This window comes from Panthera pardus, unplaced genomic scaffold (genome assembly GCF_024362965.1).
Source record: "Panthera pardus isolate Hobbes unplaced genomic scaffold, ASM2436296v1 HiC_scaffold_12, whole genome shotgun sequence".
Taxonomy (NCBI): domain Eukaryota; kingdom Metazoa; phylum Chordata; class Mammalia; order Carnivora; family Felidae; genus Panthera; species Panthera pardus.
In genome coordinates this window covers 39,303,373-39,321,145 of record NW_026526677.1, presented here as the reverse complement: position 1 = coordinate 39,321,145, position 17,773 = coordinate 39,303,373, and the positions used below count along the sequence as shown (strand labels likewise).

Here is a 17,773-nt window from a genome sequence, read left to right as displayed (position 1 = left end):
ATAAGTTTAAGAAGTATCTAGTCTTTGAAATGGATTCTTTTGCTAAGTTTTTTTGTTTTGTTTTGTTTGTTTGCTTTTAAGAGAGAGTATGTGAATGGAGGAGGGGACAGAGTGGGAGAGAGAATCTCAAGCAGGCTCCACGCTCAGTGAGGAGCCTGACACAGGGCTCATTCCTGCTACCCTGGGATCACAACCTGAGCTGAAATTAAGGGTCGGACGGTCAACCAACTGAGCCACCCAGGCTCCCCTCTTTTTGCCAGGTCTTGAAAGACTGAATAATTATTATGTCATGTAATTAGTTTAATAATTATTTATATCTCTTTTCTTAAAAACAGGCAATTGCTGGCTACTTCGATATATATTTTGAGAAGAATTGTCACAGGAGGGTAAGTATCCTGAGTTTTCTCGTAAGAATTAATTATGTGAAATACATTTATTTTATTTTTGTGCCCCCAGGTGTTTGATCATAAGCATTTTGATGTTGTAAGCAATTGGAGCTTGTATTTGATGTCGTAGATTAATGTAGCATGATATTAAAAATCTTGTACTTCATCAGATACTTTTGAACTCTACCAATGCAGGTTGTGTTCTCCACGGGCCCCCAGAGTGCCAAAACACACTGGAAACAAACAGTATTTCTACTGGAAAAGCCATTTTCAGTGAAAGCAGGTGAGAAGTAATAGTAAAAGGGGAGAAGTGTCTTATTCATTTTGAAGTTAACAATATCCCTTCATTCCGCACAATTTTTTGTGTGCCCACTGTATTTAAGTAACAACAGATCTAAGATAAGATGTTCTCAGAGCTACATGAATTTTAGATGGAATGTTATTTCATTAAAGTAGTAATTTAAAGAAAACTCTTATTTAAATCTAGTTCCCACCAGTTAAAATGTATGTGACTTACTATGTGGCTTTTGAGTACCACAAATAATTCAGAAAACGTTTCTTTAAGCAATAACTAGTATTTCCTAAGTTGCAACTATAACTAAAAATATTTTCGTTTCCAAAGTGACTAAAGAGAAGTATCACCAACAGAGGTGAAGTATAAATTAAAGAGAATGCCACTCAGTAGTTATTGTATTCAATATATATGTCTAGAATGCTCTCCACTGTCATCACCTGCTCAAATCTTAAAGTGTTCAAGGACTGGTCCAATTCTACATTCTTTTGTTTTACACCTCATTGATTTTTCACTTAGATGAGCACCTATAGTTCTGATATACCTACACCCTTAACTCCACAAGTTAGAATTTGATTATGGAATCTTTTTTTTTATTTAAATTACTCATTACATATAAGTTGTCCTGTCCCACTTTCACTGAAACCTTCCTGACTATCTTCTTCCTTCGTGTACAGAGCTGAATGTACAGCTAAATGTACAACTAACTTTGATGAAAAGATACTCAACATCACTAGTAACTCAGGAGAGGCCAGGTAAAACTATGTAAAAGACTGTGTTTTAAACATCACTACAGGAAAAAACACGTAAAATTTAACAATGCTGAGTGCTGACAATAATGCAGCCAAATGGAACTTTTAAACTCTCCTGCTGATAGTCATGATTGGTACAACTTTAGAGAACAGTTTGCTGCCATCAAGTGAAGTGTAGATGTATAAGTATCCATCACTACAGCCAGTTCTCTTCCCTAGGCATGTATTCTGAAGGGTCTCCCCCACAACCTGTGTACAAGTATCTTGACGACAGTATGGTTTGTAGAAGTGAACAGTTGGAGGCAACCTTGATGTCCATTAACTGAAGATAAATATGGTAGTTACATACAATAAAATCTCTGTAATAAATCATATATGCGTGTCTGTCAGAAGCAACTTTAAACAAAAGAAGTTGCAGGATTCCTACAATACACTGTTTATATGGAGCTTGAAAACATGTGAAACAATTATACATACACACACATAGTAAAAGTAAGAAGCAACACTTAAAAATGATAACTACGGAATTCAGTGAGTGGTCACTTCTGGGGAAAGGTAGAAGTAGGATCAGGGAAGGCTATAAAGAGGGTTCGGTGCCATATATCTGAATCATTCCTTTTAGAAATTGAGGGAACTGTGGGAGGATGGTAGGATTTGGCAAAGCCAAGTGTTGGGTCCCGGGTGGTCATTATATTGTTCTCTGTATGTTTAAAATACAATTTCATAAAATTCATTTCTAGCTTTGATTTCATTGTTGATCCATAAATTGAATTTAGTAGATGCAAATAAACACTATTAGAGTAAAGCAGCACCTTGTTGCCCTGTTTTCACTTTAAGATCGCAATGATATGGAATTAACACCTTGATAGTATCATTTTCTCTTTCTCCAAAAAGCTTGAACACAGCAAAGCAAGTGAAGCAAGCACAAATGAAATTTTATTGCATTTTCTTTTTGTTTGGTTGGTTGGTTTTTATATACCTTTGGTATTTGGATGATATTTGGAAACTTGAAAATGTTGCTTTCTTCTTTACTGTAACCATTTTATTGTTTCAGTGCTAGAATTGTATTTTTTTTTTTAAGTTTATATATTCATTTTGAGAGAGAGAGACAGCACAAGTGGGAACGGGGCAGAGAGATTCCCAAGGAGGCGTCACACTGCCAGCGCAGAATCCAATGTGGGGCTCAAACCCCCAAACCGTGAGATCATGACCCGAGCTGAAACCAAGAGTCGGACTCTTAACTGACTGAGCCACCTGGGAACCCCTTAATGCTAGAATTTTAAATACAGTACTAATTCATTCATGTTTTAATTTTAGAGGAGATTTAAGATAATATTTTCATTTTCTCCTACCTAATTATAACAAAATATTATTTGATGTCTAGTGAAATTTTGAAATCCTAACTATACTCTACCTAGTAATCCTTAGACTAATTGATTCAGCTGTTTTAGAATACTATGAAGGAGGTGTGTGATTTTAATGTTTCCTTCTGGCACCATCTACATTCTATATTTCTTTCACTGCTATTGTATATGTACTTGTATTTAAATAAATAGTAAGGCCAATACATCAAAAATATTAGAATCCCCTTTTAAAGTACAACCAGGAAAGTCTTGAAGGGGAAATTTCAAAGTAAGGAAAATGTGGTCATTTCAGCTATGGAAGTATAAAGGAAGAATTATACAAGGAAATATAACACTTTTTTTTTTTTTTTTAACCCTGCTGAGCCTCAGGTGGTAGTACTAAATGAATAGAAGCTAGAAGTTGCAGGGCCAAGTACTAAAAAGGACACACTAATCAGAAAAAGAGCTCCAGAAATCTACACATGATGTCCCCTTCTGTTTTGGATGAGTACTAAGATGTATATGTGTAGGATGAAATGCCTGAGGTTAGGCAGAACATCTGGGGCAGCTGTGAACCAGACAGTTCCCAAAGTTTACAGGAGGCTGTTTAGGGTTTTGACTTTCAACCAGCAAGAGTGGGGAGTCCGTAGCTTTATAGTGGAAATAAACTGTCCCTAGAATAAAGGCTAACCTGCATGCTCCTTAACAAAGCTTAAAAACAAGCCTTAAAAGAAAAAAACTGGACCCAAGTGACTTTAATGGCAACAAAGGAAAACAAAAAACTCAGACATTGCACAACATGAAATTCATCATGGCAAAAACTTTTCATCAGTGACTTTTCATCAATCAAAAAGACTTTGTTTTCTCATTTTTTAATTTGGTAAAAGATAATTGACTATTTAAAGCAAAAATAATGTACTATGGGTTTCAAAACATAGACTGAGGCGCATGGGTGGCTCAGTTGAGCATTCAGTTCTTGATTTCAGCTCAGGTCATGATCCCAGGATCGTGGGATCAAGCCCCACATCAGGCTCTGCAGTGAGCGTGGAGCCTGCTTAAGATTCTCATTCTTTCTCTGTCTCTCTCTTCCTCCCTCTCCCTCTGCCCCTCTCCCCCCTCTTGCTTTCTTTCTAAAAAAAAAATAATAATAACTTTAAAAACATGGAGACATAAAATGTATGGCAGTGATCAAAGACATTAATGAGAAAATGGAAATACATTAAGTTCCTACATGGTACATGAAGCAATTTAATGGTAAATTATGATAAATTAAATATGTACATTGTAAACGCCAGAGGAACAGATTGAAAATTTAAGCTACAAAATATAGCTAATAAGCTAGTAGTGAAGATAAAATGGAATCTTGAGAAAAAAAAAGAAGATACAAACATAACCAGGTGGACCAGTAAAAAACAAATGGTATGATGGTAGACTTAAATTCCAACATTAATAACTGTATTAACAATGAATGGTCTATCCATCAACTGATGAATAGATAAAGAAATTGTGGTTTATATACACAATGGAGTACTACATGGCAATGAGAAAGAACGAAATATGGCCCTTTGTAGCAACATGAATGGAACTGGAGAGTGTGATGCTAAGTGAAATAAGCCATACAGAGAAAGGCAGATACCATATGTTTTCACTCTTATGTGGATCCTGAGAAACTTAACAGAAACCCATGGGGGAGGGGAAGGAAAAAAACAAAAAAAAAAGAGGTTAGAGCGGGAGAGAGCCAAAGCATAAGAGACTGTTAAAAACTGAGAACAAACTGAGGGTTGATGGGGGGTGGGAGGGAGGGGAGGGTGGGTGATGGGTATTGAGGAGGGCACCTTTTGGGATGAGCACTGGGTGTTGTATGGAAACAAATTTGACAATAAATTTCGTATATTGAAAAAAAAAAATGAATGGTTTGCACACCCACACAATGGAATATTTTGAGTGCTAAAAAGAAATAAACTATCAAGCTATGAAATGATATGAAGGAATCTTAAATGCATATCACTAAGTGAAAGGAGCTCATCCGCAAAGGCTACCTACTGTGTGATTCCACCTATAGGACGTTTTGAAAAAAGCAAAACGACGGAGACAGTGAAAAGAACAGTGGTCGCCGGGGACAAGGGATACAAATGAGTAGAGCACAGAGGATTTTTATGGCAGTGAAAATAAGCTCTTTCACTGAATGCAACTTCAAAACCAGAATGCATGGAATAGCTACTTGACATCTCTGAAAAATAAATAATAGCAGATAAATTGGAGAAGACCAGAATTCAAAGTACCCTGAAGTGGTGGTAAATATATGATTTATTTGCTTCCAGTATCCCCCAGTCTGGACTCCAGGCAGCCTGAAACCCAAAAGGAGGGCATTAGCACAGAAAGAACTCCCAACAGAGCCCTCTAACTCTAACTTAAGGAATGGGGAAAGGGTCTTCTAATTAATGCTCAGAGAGAATGGAGGAAATTCCTTTTTCTTTTCTATTTCTCTCTGTTCTCTCATACACCAATCCCCAGTTAACCCCACAGTAGTAGCAAAAGTAACAGTGGCAGCAATGGGGACCCAAAGACAACTTAAACTGTGGGGAACAGTAGGTAAATGAGTGCATATGGCTGTGCCCCATTAAATTATATTTACAAAAACAGGAGGCCAGCCTCAAATCCATCTCCAGGTATAGATTGCTTCATTGCAAATTCTTCCAACCCTTAAAATAGAAATAATACCAATTCTACACAATGTCTTCCAGAAAGTAGAAGAGAACTAAATTTGTGAGGGCCTTGATACCAAAAACTAGATAAAAATTGTACAAGAACATTAAACTACAGAACAGTGTCTCTCATGAATATAGATGCACAAATTTTAAACAAAATACTAGCAAATTGAATCCAGCAATATATTTAAAAAAAAAAAAACAAAAAACAGCACACTATGACCAAGTGGGATTTGGTCCAGGAATACAAGACTGATTTAATAATTTAAAATTTTTTTTAATACTTTAGAATCTTTTAATGCAGTCAACCATGCTAACCATCTAAAGAAGAAAAACCATATGGTCACATCAGTGGATGCAAAAAAAAAGCATTTGACAAAATTCAGTATCTATTCATGATAAATACTCATACTAGAAATAAAAAGAGAACTTGCTGAACCTGATAAAAGGTGTCCACACAAAGTCCACAGCTACTATCATACTGACTGGAGCAAGACTGAATGTTTTCTCTCTGTTTGGGATAGGGCAAGAATGTTCACTCTCATCACTCCTATTCTCTTATTTTGGAGGTCTTAGCCAGTGCAATAAGGAAGGAAAAAAGAATTAAAAGCCCTTGGAAGGGAAGAAATAGAAGTGTCATTATTTACAGATAACATGATTGTATACACAGAAAATTCCAAGGAATCTCCAAAAAAACCTACCAGAATTAGTAAGTGAATTTAGCATGGTAGAAATCGATAGGCTGATTCTAAAATTTGTGTGCAAATCCAAAAGACCTAGAGTAGCCAAGCAATTTTCCAAAAATCATATTGGAATCCTTACACTATGTGATTTCTAAACTTATTAAAAAGTTATATTAAGCCAGACAGTAATGTATTATACTATAGATAGACGTAAACATTGATGTAACAAATAGAGAACCCAGAAATAGACCCACTTTTGTATAGTTAATTATATTTTTCCAAAGAGTCAGTGTAATTCAATGGGTAAATGATAATCTTTTCAAGAAGTGGTGCTTAGAACTAAATATTTGTATAGGAAAAAAATCTCAATGCTTACCTTATATAAAAACCAACTCTCTCTCTCATGGGTCATAAACCTAAATATAAAAGTGTAAAACTGCCAGATTTCTAGAAGATAACATAAGAGATAATCTTTGAGACTTGGAGTAGGCAAAAGTTGGCAAAGATGAGATAATGGTAAAACTCATTGAACTGCACATGTAAAATATGCACATTTTACTGTTAGTAAATTATGCCTTACTAAAGTTAATAATTAAACAAAATCCCTCACTGGATTGTCAATATCTCCAGGATAATATCCAAATTCCCTACCATGGCCCTTTACAATCTGACCATTTTTCATCATTTCCAGCCCTACTCTGTTACAGCCCCACATAATAAACACATCATATGCTCCAGCTCATATGGTCTTAGACACATTGCTCATTTTTTAGCTAACTTTCCTTTCTTAGTCCTTGTCTTTGTCTAAGATAGTCTACCTAGAAAGCTGTTTTGACCTCTTTCACTTGATAAATTTCGATTTTCTCTTTATTGCCCAGCTTAGTTTTGTAAATCTTTACTCACTGTCCTCAGAAAACTAATTGCTGTCTTTGTTCTCCTAGATCATTTCATGCATACATCTGTGTTATCACATCTCAGTGTGCTGTGATAAAGGGTTCTAATAGAAGATGAGTTGTTTGTCTTTCTCCATTTTGATCTGATGTAGTATTTGCCATATTGTAAATATTCTGCAAAATCTACAAATAAGTATAGTAATATGCAGTGTCATTGAAATTTAATTTCCTGTAATCACCTTGGTGATATCATGCCAAAGGCATTTACTAACTTTTATTTGGTGGTCCCATTTTGTCAACTCTGATGTTCTTAAAAATTTCATCATACTATTGCCCTTGAATAGACTGGTGTTCAAATTTGCCTTGGCATGACTGAAGAGTTCTCTATAGTTGGGTTTAGTTAAACTAAAAGTAGTTTTTGACTCATTATTCTGCTCTAAAATTATTAGATAAAATTAAATAAAGCCAAGAGTCTAATCAGAATGATTTACTATATATGTAAATCTTATCTTAGTGTCCAAAAAGTAATATAATATTTTTAAAATAAAAACATTATAGATGTTCCTATAGAGTTATGCTGCCTAGATTGGGGGCGGGGGAGGGTGGATGTCTTCAGTAATGGTAAATCTCATCCAGTAAATATCTTCAGTAAATGGTAAATGGTAATGGTAATTCTACCCTTCAGGGTAGCCTTGATATTTAGAAAGCAAGAAAAAGCATTGTGAATAGGGAATTTCTCAGATTAAGAATTGTACATTTGGCCAAAAGCAAAATGGAACATAAAGTAATGAGCCTAATTTGTTTTGTTGTGTTTGTTTTTATTTTTTGTTTTTTGTTTTTATTCACAACCTAGATTTAAAAATAATTCAGAAAAAAAATGTTCTCAACATTTGAGCCCTTCCAGCATTCTGGGAGTAACAAACCAGCCTCCCAGAATAAATACTTTTAACACTTAGCTTTAAATTTTAAATTCACCATGTTTTTCCTCTTTGCTTTAATGTGCAGTTTTATTGTGCATTAAATGTACAATACTTGTACATTTCACTGCCAATGATGGCACTGTTTACTTTTAAAATCCAGATATTTTTCATGTAATTTGGCTTTGAAAACATGACTAAAATCAGTCTATTTATTTTTCTTTCTTTATATATATCTAGTAAGCTTGATGATAGAAAAATCCATTTATTTTTTTCTTTCATTCTTTACCTCTAAGCTTTAATAGTGATAATAATGATTTTTAAGTTTTTCTCCTTTCTGGGGAAATGAAATTTCATTGCTCTAGAAGAAATTAATTTAAAAAAAACACAAGAACAGAATTGAAATGAAATCAATTTTGTTCCTTACTGAACGCAACACTGCTTTGTGGTTCTAATAGCCGTCTGCCGATGATAAAAACAAGGTGATACAGCTCAGCTTCACAGAGTGTCCTTTCCAGCTCTCACCACAGTATGCACGCTTAACAACATCAGTCATTTTATATCTATTTGACACTGATAAATGACTACGATCTATTCTCGTATTACAGCCACTGTCTTGGCACTTTTGTCAGGCCTGAACAATTGAAGGGAGTTCAGCAGTGTGAATTATGTATTTATTACCGTGACCCTTCGTGCTATTTAATTAACTTAAATAAGTGCTGTTTGCACCCTCATTTTGAAATTAAGATTATTAGAGAAATAGTTGTTTTGCTTGTATTTCATTTTAAGACATTAAAATTACCATATCAGCTTATAAGGCAGTTACTGTTAAGACTTTTTAATTATTCAGATGTTTTGTTTAATATTGATGCTTAAATTTTTTTATGAAAATGTAACGAAGGTATCCATTACTATTTTGACTTGTGCTAGATTTCTGAATTAAATGAAACAGCAGGACGTGCAGTAAAAAGAAATAATTGCAGCAGTACCTCATATATATCAACAAAACCACTCACAGGAATGCACAAAGGATTTTTTTGTGTGTGGTGATTAAGCATTTGAAATAATTGAGATAATACCCTTCATCACTGATAATCACTGAAATGCAAAACAAAGCAGGCAGATTCTGGGGGTTGTTTATCTAAATAACAAAAATATTTTTATTGTTTTCTTTCACTCATTTTTTATTTGGTTTCTTTTTTTTTTTTTTTAACATTTATTTATTTTTGAAAGAGCATGAGCAGGGGAGGGGCAGAGAGAGAGGAAGACACAGAATCTGAAGCAGGCTCCAGGCTCTGACCTGTCAGCATAGAGCCCGACGCAGGGTTTGAACTCACAAACTGTGAGATCACGACCTGGGCCAAAGTTGGACACTTAACTGACTGAGCCACCCAGGTTCCCCTTTTGTTTGGTTTCTCGTAACACCTCGAGTTGATAAAGATGGCAGGAATGTAAAACTGGAATATACTTTATACCTTTTGTGAAGGTATTCCATTTCTGATCATTCTTCTTAAGGAATCAAATCAAAATTCACTTTAAGTATTTGTGATTCAAAGAAGTGAAAGGAATAGTGTTTTAAGTTGCTTTTCTTTCTTTAGAGTATCTTATTTTATAGAATTTTGTTTTTACTTTTATGTAATCAAATCTTCAAACTTTTCCTTTTCATTTCTGACCGGCTTCTTATTGAAAAAGATTGTATTACTGTATTTACTGTGCACTAAATTGCGATAATGGATTTTTGGTTTCTCTACTATATTCCATTTATCTATGAGTCACTTTATTCCTAAGTCACCACAGTTGTTAAACAGTTCTATTCTATAATTCACATATAATAAAAATTCACATATCTTTATTGTATGCCTTGATGAGTTCTGACAAATGTAGGCACCATTTGTCTAATCAAGATAAAGAGTATTTACGTCAATACAAAAAGTTTCTTCCTTGATCCCCTGTGTGGTTAGTCATCCCAGCTCCAATCCCCAGACCAAGACAACCATTTATCTGCTTTCTGTCACTATGTATTAGTGTTATTACTACTACTAAGGTATTAGTATTCTTTTAGAATTTTACAATCAAAGTAGTTCTGCAGAATGTACTCCAGCTTGTTAGCATATTTGAGCTACGTCTGTGTATCAGTAGTTTGTTCCTTTTTATTCTCAAATAGTATTCCTTTATATGGCAGCACCACAGTTTACTTACACATTCACCTGGTGCTAGACTTTGGATTGTTTCCAGTTAGGAAACATTATGCATTATGAATGAATGAAGTTCGTTATGAATGAAGTTGCTACAAACATTCATGTAAAAGTATTTCTTCATGTGGACAGAGGTTTTCATTTCTTTTGGGTAAATACCTAGAAGTGGAATCATTGGGTCTTAATGGTAAATGTATGTTTAACTTTATAAAAAAACTAGCAAATGTTTTCAAAATCACTCATTATTCAGCAGTCCTACCACCATTGTGATTTCAGCTGCTCCCCATCCTTGTTAGCACTTGTAGGAAAGGTCAGTCATTTTAACTGAAGTCATTCTGTTGTCTGTGGAGCAATAGCTGTACTTCTAATTAGCATTTGCCTGGTGGCTGACAATGTTGAGCGTCTTTTCATACGTTTATTGGTCATATGTATATTTTGTGGGTGTGAGGTTTCTGTGAAAATGTTTTGCTGCATTCTTAATCGGGTGTTTGTCAACTTACTGAATTAAAAGAATCTTTATATATGTGGGTACAAATTCTTTGTCATATATATGTGTTGCTAATGTTTTATCCCAATCCCTGGCATGTCTTGTCGTTGTCTTAACATCTTTTGAAGTTTGTACTTTTGTGTCCTAATTAAGAAATCTTTGCTCCCCTAAGTCTTTCTTACATGTTTCTTCTAAAACTGTTACAGTTTTGCCTTGTACATTTAGGTCCAGAATGTATCTCCTGTTAATTTTAAGAGTAATAGTTCATCTTTTCCCAAACGTATATTAGGTTATTTCATCATCATTTCGTGAAAAGTCTGTCCTCTTCCAATTTAAACACTTGGCTCCTTAGTCAGAAATTAATTGACCATACATATATATGACTATTTTTGAGCTCTGTTTTGGTCCATTGGTTTGTGTCTATCTTTATGGCCGTTAGACACTGTCTTTATAAGATGATATAAGAGCTCCTACTTTGTTGTGTTTTTTTTCAAAATTGTTCTCACTATTCTAGATCCTTTAAATTTCCATGTACATTTTAAAATCTAGTTGTTAAGTTCTACACAAAAAACCTGCCAGGATTTTGATTTGAATCTATAGATTACTTTGAGGAGAACTGACATCTTCACAGTATTTTGTCTTTCATCCACAAGCAAAATGTATCCCTCCATTAATAGTTGACTCTTGAACAATGTGGCCAACCCCCCCCCCATACAGTTGAAAATCTGCATATAACTTCTGACTCCCCAGAGTCTCAACTACTGATAGCCTCCTGTTGACCAAAAGCCGTTCCAAAAACATAAACAGCCTTGATGCTATTGTAAATGCTCTTGTGGGTTTTTATTTCAGTTTCTAATTCTGCATGGCTAGCATATAGAAATGTGATTTTTTTATATTAACCTTATATCCTAAGATTGCTAAACCATCTTACAGTTCTAGTAGCTTTTTTTGCATATTAGGATCTTCTTTTTTTTTTTTTTTTAATTTTTTAAAAATGTTTATTTTTGAGAGACAAAGCACAATCGGGGGTGGGGTGGGGGAGGTTGCAGAGAGAGAGAGAGGGAGACACAGAATCTGAAGCAGGCTCCAGGCTCTGAGCTGTCAGCACAGAGCCCGATGCAGGGCTCAAACTCCCAAGCCATGAGATGGTGACCTGAGCTGAAGTCGGACGCTCAACCGACTGAGCCACCCAGGCATCCCGCATATTAGGATTTTCTGTAAGATCATGTGTTCTGCAAATAAAGACTGTTTCGCTTCTTTTGTTTTTTCTCCAATCTATATCCTTTTTTTATTCCTCCCCCCGCACCTTAATACCCTCACTAGTACATCCAATAGAATACTGATTAGAGGTGGTCAGAATGATCATCCTTACCACAGTCCCAGTCTTAGGAAGAAAGCAGTCAGTCCTTCACCATTAAGAATGATATTACCAGGAGTTTCTCATAGATTCCCTTTATCAACTTGAAGAAGATTCCTTCTATTGCTAGCTTGCTGAAAGTTATTACAAATTAAAGTTGTCAGATGGTTTTTGTATATTTTATGAGACAGTAATATGATTTTTCTCTTTTGTTCAAAGGATGTTTGAATCTTTGTTTATGAGGGATATTTAGCTGCAATGTAATGAATTTATCTTGTTTCAATATCAGGGTAGTGCTGCCTCCCAAGGTGTGTTGAGGAGTATTCCCTCCTTTCTTTTTTGTAAGAATTTACGTAATTTGTTACTATTTTTCCTTAAACATTTGATAGAATTCACCAGTGAAGACCTCTGTGCTTGTTTTCTTTGCTTTCTAATGTGAACATTTAAAGCTATAAATTTTTCCTCAAAGCACTATTTGAGCTGTAGGTCACATATTTTTGTATTTTGTGATTCATTATTCAGATTAAATGCTGCCTAATTTTCCTTCTGATTTTTATTTTGATTTATGGAATATTTAGAAGTCTGTTGTTTTAATTCCTAAATGTTTAGGATTATTCAAGTATTTTTATGTTTAAATGTATTAAAAACATTTGTTTTATGACCCAGCATGTATAGATGTAATCGATCTTGGTTCTGTAGATGTCAGCCAGGTCAAGTTGGTTAATAGGGTGTTAAGTCTTCCATATACTTTCTGGTTTTCTGTGTAGTTGTTACTGCAATGTTATTGCAATTATTGGAAAAGGAGAGGAGAAATTTCCAGTGATAATTATGGATTATCTCTTTCTTCCTATGGTTCTGTCAGCTCTGCATCATGCATTTTGAAGCTCTGTAATCATACATACATAAAAGTTTCTTATGTCTCAGTTATGAATTGAACACGTCATTTTTAAATGTGTCTCTTTATCTCTGGTTATATTTTTTTTCCTGAAGTCATCTTTGTCTAAGATTAATACTTCTATTTAAAACTCTTTATGATTAATGTTTATATAGAATATCTTTCTCCTTCCTTTAGTTTGACCCTGTCTTTCTATTTAAAGTATATTGAACACATTTCCATATAATGTTATTATGTGTGATATATTTAATTCTGTCATTTGTTAATTTGTTTTCTATTTATCCCCTCTGTCATTTATTCCTCTTTTCCTTCTTGCATTTTTTTTTGATTAAATACTCTCTATTATTTCATTTTATCTAAACCCTTGCCTGATTAACTATACGTGTTGGGTTTGTTTTTGTAATTGTTGCTCTAGAGTTCCAGCATGCATCTGTAGCTTACCACAGACTACCATCAAACATTATTACACAATTTCATTTATAGTTTAAGACTCTTTCAGTTTGATACTGTCATTTACACCCTCCAATCCTTTGAGCTATTATTATAAAAATTTCACTTCCCCAAATATTGCTGTACCTGTATTGTAGATCTACTTTGTTAAAAAATTAAACATAAAATTGCCCTAAAAATTAAATGTTAATTTTTTTTAAATAATGAAACATCTCACAACAACAACAAAAAAAGAAGTACCAGGTATACATTATTACTTTTCTGCTAGATTGTATCCCTTGAATTCTCAAACACATATTTTGCCTTTCTTTTATAGGTGAAGCCTTGAAAGGAAAAATCACAGTCCACAAGAATAAGAAAGATCCACGTTCTCTCATTGTGACCCTCACATTGAATAATTCAACTCAAACTTACGGTCTCCAGTGAAAAGCCCACAAAAGCACAACTAACTTGCGGTTTTTATTATGGAGGGTGGGACATGGGTAGGGGGTGGAGAGAGGGGCTTTGTGTGAGCATGTGGATGATCCTTCCCTAATGATTCTCCTCAGTACCAGAAACACATGGTAGGAATCTAATATAATTCAGCTGAGGGGAACCAACTGATCCTAGTGGACTGCCTACATAATCACAGTCTTAGGAGTCTGGTCAGCAAGATTTTACTAGATATAACCCCTACATTGAGTTTAGCTGCATTGAAGATCATTTCAATAGGCCTAAATTTGGAACAGAGATATTCTTTTGTTGTTTTTAATGTTTCTTACTATAAATTTAAACACTAGTAACTGATTATTTGGATAATGTTTTATTAAACTAGTAACTGTACACAAGCTATTATACATTTTATTGCAGATTTCTGCTCTGAGGAGTAGTTTTTAATTGTATTATTTAAAAGAATATCAGCAAGTGGAATGGACCAAAATATGGAAAAGAGCGTCACACAAATCACATTTAAAGGACAGCTTAGTTGATTATCCTCTAGTTCTGAACTTCTCATTTTGTAGCTGCTTTCCTCTTTGCAAACACACAGTTTTCTAGTGCTGCCCAGGAAGTCTAATTTCAGTACATTTATCCTAGGTTTCATGTATGTTTTCAAAGGTTGGGAAGAATAAGTACTTATTTACTAATATATCTTTTTCAAACTAGATTTATGTGCAAAGTTAAACATGTAACTGTTAATGTACTTCTGTCACTCTGTACAACTGTGTCACTTACAGCTATTTACACAGTTTGAAGTGCAGAGTAGAAAACATTCAATAGAATATATACAATAACCGCTAGCATTATAAAATGATATTTTAACATACTAAAGCCTTTTATACAATCAGAAACATTTAAAACAAGTCTTAAAGGAATCATCCTTAAGAAAACAGGGATTTAAGGACAGCTGGGTCACAGTTTCTTTTCAGTTCAAAAGCTGGTTCTTTTTCAAAATAAGGCACACACAAGGCAGCATAGCATAGTGTTGAGAATCATGAGCTCTGGAGTCAGTGCCTAGGTTCAAGCTTTGGTGCCTGCTCTTACTTGCTGTGTAATCTTAGTCATGTTCCTAACCTCTCTCCCCCACTATAACGTGCCAGTTCATGAGTTAATACATTTCAACTACTTTGATCAGTGTGTGGCACACAGAAGACAATAAATGCTGGGTGGTAGTATCATAACTATGCAGTCAAGGATCCCTTCCGTGGAATATGTGGTGTCTACATTAGATTAGGAACTGTCACTTCAATGCTACCCTTAAGTACATGAATGCATGGGAAGATTTCAGCAAAACTTAATGTTTAATATAGCAAAAACTATCAAAAAGTTGTCTTTTGGTGTTTATTAGAGAATTGGAGTTCTAGCAATGGGAGAATTAACACCTTCAGATGATGTATTTCAGACCATACATAGTCTCTTAAGTCTTGCTTCTTACATAAGCATGATTTCTGTTTTCACTGGGTTAAACAAGCCAGCTTGTTTTCACCATTTGAATTCAGAACATGACTGGAAATGTGTGGTGCTAATAGTATAGTTCAGAGTACTTCAAATTTTGTCTGGAAGGGCCTCATGTAGAAATTTGAGTGTGTTGGGGTGATGAAAGTAAGGAAGCCCCCATAAGATTTAATGGATGTTTAAAGTAACCAAAAACCATCTATTTTTTTTTTGCTTTGTTTTTCTTTCTTGTAAGTGCATAACCATTTTTTTTTTAAGTATTTCTTAACAATGATTTTTTTTCCCAAAACCCTTGTTTGTTTTACATGGGATTTTCATCCAGTGGCTCTCTTCAGTTTCTCCCGGTTATAAATAGCCCAACCACAGTTGGTAGATCTCTGTTCTTTTCAGTTTCCATTTTCAGGGTAGAACATTTTAATGTATGTACCTAAACATTTTATGAGAACACGAGAGTCCAAATATTAGCTCTTTGATTGGAATTTCAGCTGTCAAACTACTTTGAAAAATAAGTACTTCATATTCTTTAACAATGATAAATACAGTGTCCTTTCATGCTGTGGCAGCTGCACATTTATGAATAGCAGACTACTTTGTTGCAAAGATTTTATTTCATTTCAATTAAGAAGATACATTTTTCCTCCTATTTTTCATTGTGAAAATTAACATTGTTATGTTGTAATGTGTGGGGTTCATCCAAATATAATCATCATCTCTATTCAGTGGAACAGTATTTTCTGAACAAGCATTTGGAAGGACCGTTTCAACCAAACAACTCTTGAGGGCGTACAGCATTGCACAAAGTGGTCTAAGAAGTAGCCCCAACTGCTAAGAACACACTTTAAAATAAATTAGGGAGCTGTCATTTCACTTTGAAATAATCCCTGTTTGAAGGGAAGGGCAAGTAATTCTGGTCCTACAGAGTTAATTGCTTTCTTACCACTTAATCTGGATTAACCTGGTGGTCCACCTGTGTCTTTCAGCATTCTACCTTTCTCAGTTTTTAAAATGAAATATCTAAAACGTATTGTGTGAAGTAAAGGACTTGAGATCAGCCCATACCGATCTCACCAATCATACTATCAAGTGAGGCAAGTATGCTAACAGTACTGCTAAGAATATTCAATAGGAGAGATTAAAACAGGATGATACGGATGATACATTACTTAGCTCCTGCCAGCCATGCCAGAAATGATCACTTAGGCTACTGGGCTGTCGCACACACCCAAAACAGCTAGGGATTCAGATTTTTCTGTGGAGAATATTCCCAAAACATATTAAGCATGCAATACTGTCATGGAGTTTGAATCTATGATGAAAGGAAAGGTCAGTGAGATAGCTGAGGTCAAGCATTGCCTGCCGTAGGGTTAGCAAACTATAGCCTGGGGCCAAATCCACCCCATTGCCCAGTTTGATAAAGTTTTATTGGAGCAGAGATAGCTAATACTGAAGGCAGAATATTTCTTCACAAGATTCATTAATGGCCATGGCAGAGAATATACACCCAATAGAGCACATTACAAAGACTACAGTGTTTACAAACATGGAGCTAAGCAACTAGATGTACTTCATTTATGAGACTTCGAGGACTAACCAAGACTTACCCTAATTTAAAAAAAAAAAAAAGTGTGTGTGTGTGTATATATATATTATATTTACATACTTGAGACTGGTGTCTGGAATTGTAACAGTTGTAATTGTGCAAAGGGAATCCATACACTAAAACTTTATAGCTGATAATCAATTTTATTTAGAAAGTTTTAAGACCAGAAAAGGGTACAGAAGAACTTTTCAAAGTTAGAGATGGATGAACCCCGCCCACAGCTACAAACTCAACTAATAAAGAAGGACTTTTATGAATCTCACTAACCTCTGGGTTTTTAAGAGGGCTCTGGATCCAAAACCAGCTGCCGACATTAGGAGAGACAGTTGGGAAAATTGCTTTATATCTGCACTTTTCAACATGCCTTGGCGTCTTCCTTGCTGGGTTCTCATCGTAGAATGTGGTGTTCCTAGTTCCCATGCACTAGGCCCCGTGGGAAGGTATGTAAAGTTCCTGCCCACCTATCAAATGAGACCATGTTGCCTTAGAGGTACATATATTTTTAATGATTTTGTTTCTTTCCTTGCTATAAAGTTAGGGTGAACTTTTCCAAGCAGAATGATGAATGAGCAAAGTACTTTTAAAGTGTCTTAGCAATTCACTTGTCCTTTCCAATAAAGTTTTGGGTGCAAAAAAAGTGTGGGGGGGTGCCTGGGTGGCTCAGTTAGTTAAGCGTCCGACTTCAGCTCAGGTCATGATCTCTTGATTCCTGGGTTTGAGCCCCATGTTGGGCTCTGTTCTGACAGCTTGGAGCTTGGAGCCTGCTTCAGATTCTGTGTCTCCCTGTGTCTGCACCTCCCCTGCTCATACTCTCTCTCTCAAAAATAAATAAAATATTAAAAACAAAAAAAAAGCCTACAAAAGAAACGGTTTTCATATATTG

The 17,773-nt window shown here is 35.0% G+C and overlaps 1 protein-coding gene across 1 annotated transcript in view; it reads left to right on the top strand.

Moving 5' to 3' along the window:
* The window catches only part of PRMT3 (protein arginine methyltransferase 3), a 139,240-nt gene extending 121,713 nt beyond the window's left edge, over positions 1-17,527 (top strand). The window contains exons 14-16 of the mRNA XM_019456533.2: positions 336-386; positions 582-669; positions 13,675-17,527. Coding sequence (XP_019312078.2) covers positions 336-386; positions 582-669; positions 13,675-13,784 — 249 coding nt within the window. The 3' untranslated portion in view covers positions 13,785-17,527. The remainder of the gene's footprint in view (positions 1-335; positions 387-581; positions 670-13,674) is intronic.
* Positions 17,528-17,773: the final 246 nt, after the last annotated feature.